The sequence below is a fragment of the Labrus bergylta genome, chromosome 17, assembly GCF_963930695.1.
Source record: "Labrus bergylta chromosome 17, fLabBer1.1, whole genome shotgun sequence".
NCBI lineage: Eukaryota > Metazoa > Chordata > Actinopteri > Labriformes > Labridae > Labrus > Labrus bergylta.
In genome coordinates, this window is record NC_089211.1 from 8,379,068 (window position 1) to 8,385,067 (window position 6,000).

At 44.7% G+C, this 6,000-nt stretch overlaps 1 protein-coding gene across 1 annotated transcript in view; it reads right to left on the reverse strand.

Annotated features, from left to right (window-relative positions):
- gfra2b (GDNF family receptor alpha 2b) overlaps positions 1-6,000 on the reverse strand; it is an 81,700-nt gene that overhangs the window by 38,423 nt on the left and 37,277 nt on the right. The window contains exon 3 of the mRNA XM_020657607.2: positions 4,852-4,929. Coding sequence (XP_020513263.1) covers positions 4,852-4,929 — 78 coding nt within the window. The remainder of the gene's footprint in view (positions 1-4,851; positions 4,930-6,000) is intronic.

Genomic DNA, 6,000 nt, shown 5'->3' on the forward strand with positions numbered 1-6,000 from the left:
TCGTGCAGGTATCGGATCTTTTGGAGGCTCCCGATGACGAGTGCGTTGCGGTAGTCCGGCCCGGAGGAGATGAAGGCGCGGGTGAGCGCGTGGCAGAGAGGGTGAAGGTCGGAGATTTGAGATGTTACGGAGGTGTTACAATTTAGGTGAATGTACCAAATGAAAAAAACACGTTCTGGAGCTTTTAACGGTCAAAGGTCACGTATTTTCCTTTTTTCAGCGAGCTCCAAAAAACATGTCTGTGAAGTTTCTTGTTATAAAACCTGATCTCCCTCTTCACTTCCTTTTTATCCTATCTAATGTCTTGTTTCTGTAACTCTTTTTGTCCTCTCTTCTCCCAGCATCTCCTCTTCCTCTCCATTTCCCCCTCTCACATACTTGTCTCCTTTCCTTCTGTCCTCTCCTCCCTCTTCCTCTTTCCTTTAATGTCTCCTGCTTTCCTTGTTTCCTCTAATTTCCCTTTTTGTCTCTCCTAAACTCTTCGTCCCTGTTCAGCCTTTCCTTCCTCTTCTCATCTCTTATTTCCTCTCTCATCTCCTTGTTTCCTTACCTCTCATTTCCTCCCCCCCTTCCCTTCTCTCCTTGTGACAGCTTTCTTTCCTCCTCATCTCTGCTGTATGATCACTTTCTCCTCCTTTCTGACCACTTGTCTCCTCCTCTCTCCTCTAATTCTTTTATCTTGTCCTTGTTTCCTCGTCATCCTCATTTCCTCCCTACCTTTCCTCTGTTATCTCCTAACCGTCCTTGTTTTATACTCCCTACTCAAATCTTTGTCCCCTCCCCTCTCCTCTCCTTGTTTCCTCTCTTCTCCCTTTTTCCTCCACCATCTTTTCTCTACTTCCATCCTCCCCTTTCTATCCTCTCTCTTGTCCCCCCTCCTTCTTTCCTCCCTTTGTCTGTCCATTATTTCTTCCCTTTCACATACCTGTCTCCCTTCCTCATATCCTCAGCTCTCTTTTCCTTGAGTCCTTTTCCCTTGTGACAGCTGTCTCCTCCTCTTCCTTGTCATTTTGCATCCTTTTGTGTCCTACTTGTCTCTTCTGCTCTCCTTCTTTTCAAAATTCAGGTTTTTACTCTTCATCGTCATCGTTTCCTCCTTTCTCCTTTCCTTTTTGAGTCCTCTCTTCCTCACTTCCTCCAATTCTCCTTTCCTTCTGTCCTTATTTTTTCTCTTCTCATCTTCCCTCTCTCCTTGTCCTAACTCTTTCTGCCTCCTCCTTCCTCTCATCTCCATCTTTCCTACCTTGCCTCCTTTACCCCCTTGTCACACTCATCTCCTTTCATTGTGTCCTGCTCTTCTTCCTCCCCTCCCCTCTCCTCTGTTTCCTCGTCTCCTACCTCTCTCCGTCTTCTCTCTAACCACAAACACTTTACTCATCCGCTCGCGTCGGAGCTGAGTGACGTCAGGATAATCAAACCGGCTGTCGTCCTGTGACGTCTTCAAACATCATCAGACTAACTTTCAGACGACTGAAATCATCTCTGCTCTCCGAGGCTGAAAACAAACGGAGGTGTCTAATGAGGCGGAAATCAAAGACCTTTAAAATGATGAAGACTGAGAGGAGAAAATGAGGGAGAAGAGTGTTTTCATCAGAGCAGAGAGGAGTCGAGTCCGGTCCTCAGATGACGAGTGAGTGAGACTGATTGAGATGAAGGACACAAACAAGATGCTAATCATGTTCTCATGAGGTGTCGCTGAATACAAACCCTGTTTTTCACCGTTTTCTCTTCCTTCTGACATCACAAGGGAGAACCAAATCAGTGTTAGAGGAGAGACATTTTAAGCCACATTTGACTTTTTTACGTCCACATGCTTGCTGTGACTCTTTTCCTATCTGAGATATTCTCTGACACAGCTGTTATTCTTTTGTTCTCGGTGACTCACAGACGTTATTTACGGCGGGAAACAGACTCATGAAACGTTCTCTTTCGGCACCAGCGGAGTCTGAAATAACATGTTTTTTATTTTATTCAGCTCATCCACAGGTGGCAACGAGATTGCAGCAAGGTGCAAAGAATTAAAGAGAAGAAGAAGAAAGCAGGCCAGGAGAAAGGATGTAAGCAATGCATGCATACAGTTCTTTTAAAGTTGCTTTTGCAAATGTGTCAGGAGGAAGGGAATGCACTCGACATGTTTGTTAGAAATGAAGGATTCACGCCGTTTATTGGTGAGAAAGGCTGAGCGTGAACGTTTCACAAATCCACTTCAATATGTCAACAGTAGCTGTGAACAGAAACACTGAGGAGTCCACACCTTACACTCTGCTGTACCAAACTGATGATCAGTATTGTTCTCCCCGACCGAACCTCAAATTTGGGCTGTGTCTTAAAACCGCCTACCTTCTCTGGTCCAAACAAATCCAGATCATTCAGGAGCAGAATCTAAAGTTAGAAGGAGGACATACTGGCTGCTGCATTGTTGTCAGAGAAGCCAGCACTTCAACATAGCATGTTTCCTGTCTGATCATATAGTAAGCTCACTTTATCATTTCACTCACTACATATCTCACTGATTGATCCTTTAAGAATAAAAAAATGAAATCCTGTAATTATTCCCACTCCTACCTGCTTACACTTGTTGTAACCTCCCTGAAAAGTTGAAAAATTCACTCTGCCTTTACTCTCAAGTCTGCAGACTGCTTCGGAACTCCTTATGTGATAAACACACACACACACACACACACACACACACACACGGAGAGAACTCCATATTCACAAACACCCTGTCACGCCGAGCCTTCCCCTCCAATCAATTCGCACCACTCTTGTCTGAAACATACTTTAATGTTCCAGTACTCTTTCTTCTGCCACTGCTATTTAACACACTCCTGCATTATCCTCTTATCTCTCGCTCCCTCCTCGCTCCCTCTCTCTTGTCTCCTCTTTATCTGCTCCGAGCATTCGAGGCTCTCCGGCTGTGAATCTTCACATCATGCTTTCAGATTCCATTCGACAGGTGATTTGAAGGACAGGGACACACACAAACACACAAACACAGCTTTCTGTTCTCGCATGAATCCTGCACATGTATGAGCAGGCGTGTGCAGAATGATGTCATGTTTTCTCCAGTGTTAGAGGTCGGATATGGGAAAATATGAAATGTTACACACCAACTGCACCGCTGCACTCTCGGCATGTGTGAAAGAGGAAAAGATACGGGGAGAGAGAGAGAGAGAGAGAGAGAGAGAGAGAGGGGAAGAAAGTGCTTTTGAAGTTGCATCGGTTGCAGCTCTCCTGCTTTGCTCATGTTTGTACTTGTGTTGTGTTAATCTGAGAGAGCAGAACTCAATTTACAGAGCTGCGAGTCTATTTCACAGCTGTTTGACCACACACACACACACACACACACACGGTGAGAGTGTAAATGACGATGTATTGCTCGGGGCTCCTGACATTTAAACACTCCTCAGAAGCGTGTGTGTGTGTGTGTGTGTGTGTGTGTGTTTGTGTGTGTAAAGTGGATGCACACATTGAGGAGGACAGAGTGTGTTGTGCAGCATCTCTAATGTAGCGTGACCAATCAGAAGCCAGCTGATGGAGTGATGGGGAGGGAGGGGAGCGAGGGAACCAAGATATGTTTATTTCAAAAGAACATCTTCCTATCTGTGTCATATGTGCATGAATATTAGAAACAGAGTATTTTTTGAATATTTAAAATGTTAACTGAGAGCTACAAGGCGTCCAAGAATAAATCAGTGTAAGACAAACGGAGAACCAGCCACAGAACAGCTACAATCCTCACGGACTCAGCTAGCAGATAATTGTTGCTTAGATGTACATAAAATAAAGTTCTAATGTGGCTGGTTGTAATAAGTAGAGCTCAGACTTGTTGGACGGTCTGTTACTCCAATAAAGCTCACAGACAGACAGATTATTAGTCTGATATTTACATGAACAAATCTCCAAAAAGGCTCCAACAGCACAAACACGGCCCAGAGGTCAAAGGTCAGGGACTGAATTAGCTGAGGTAACACCTAGCAGACAGCTAGCAGCTCCCACCTGTCACTCAAAGAGGCCACGCCCCCTAATCCTACATCCCTTTAAGCCTTAATATAATGGAACCAGGTGAGTTGTATAAACATTCAGCCCGTACAGTTGAAGAGAGAAATGAGCTCTAGAGACCCAAACTGTTTTTATACCAGGATGTAAACATGTTTATTTTAACATGGAGCTCTATGGAGACTGACTCACTACAGGAGACAGACTCTAGTGGACACTGGAGGAACTGCAGCTGTAAACATGTTTATTTTAACATGGAGCTCTATGGAGACTGACTCACTGCAGGAGACAGACTCTAGTGGACACTGGAGGAACTTAGCTTCCTATAAAAAATGTCTGAGTGTAAAGTGACCTTTCAGTGTAGTTCTGAAAGAGTGACTTAAAGTGTGTATGATGATGTGATGTTAATCGATAACACGCAGCTGAACAATTCAAACATAATGAAAAACTCTCTGCCCTTTAAGTAATGAGAAACATGCCGGTGTACGGAGAAGTTTGGTAGGAAAGGAAAACAGGTTTTCAAGAAAGAGACGCTTTAGCTGGAGTCACAAACACACACACACACACATACACACACACACACACACACACACACACACACACACACACACACACACACACACACAAACACACACACACAAGATATGTAATTACACAGATATGCCTTCATTCACACATTAGCAGATGGAGCGAGCTGCTGCGTTCATTTGAGTCTATGGGGGCAACACATACACATTTATACTCTACAGACACTTAATGCTGCTGCAACCTTGATAAGTGTGTGTCGGTGTGTTCGATTGGCTCCACACACACACACACACACACACACACACACACCCATAGCAGCCGTACCTGAGATGATGGAGGCGTGTCTGAACTCCTCGGAGAAGTGGATCGGCTCGTATGGAGACGTCTCGTAAAACTCTTCCCCTGAAAAACAAGAAAACAGAAAAATGATTAGCTTGTTATTGCACGCACACACATGGACACACACATACACACATTGTTCTGATGTTACGCATCTTAACATCTGGAGCTTCCAGCAAACTCCAAAGTCAAATTATCAGTGCAGTCAGCTCAGCGTGAATCCATTTTGTTTCAGTTTACAAAAACATCACATTAACACGTTGTCAATTAATTGATGCAAACAATAACGCTTTGACCACGTTTTGTGTTTTCAATGAGCTTTAGGCTGAGGAGATAAATGACAACCAGGAGGCTATTGTAACAGCTGACATGACTGACCAGGATATTTGTTGTGCCAAGTGAAGGCGCCGCCACGAACACCTTCACCTGTGAAGACAGTGGAGGTCGTGATACATGCTGAAAATGGCAAAAACGTCTGCGATCCTGGAAGCTGTGATCCAGGAAATATCTGCAGATATTTCAGAAAAAGGACGGGAAAACACTGTTGCACGCTGCATTAGGGTTGGTATTGATGATGCTGAGTTAGTTTATATTCCATCCATTATCCATACGGTTCAGGGTCGCAAGGTGCTGGAGATGATCCCAGCTGTGATTGGGCAAGAGCCAATCACAGGGCTGACATATAAAGACAGACAACCAGCCACACTCACATTCACACGGACAATTTAAGAGTCTCCAGTTAACCTAACGAGCATGTCTTTGGACTGTGGGAGGAAGCCAGAGTACCCGGAGAGAACCCACACATGCACGAGGAGAACATGCAAACTCCACACAGAGGCTCCTGTCAGACGGGGATTCAAAACCACCGCTAGCCACAGCGCTAACCGCCGTGCAGCCGCTTTCTCAGTCAACATCAGTCAATACTGAGCTGAGACCTCGCTGGACCCACACAGAACAAAGCGATCCATTGCTGTCAAAGAGTTAGAGAAAAGAGAAAGAATTCCAGAATATGCTTGAGGCTCATGTTGCTTCTTTGCCCCCCCCCCCCACAGGGGTCCCAGATCCCAGGTTGGGAACCAATGCTTTATTTTATAATAATTTATACTTTATTAATCCCGCGAGGGGAAATTCATT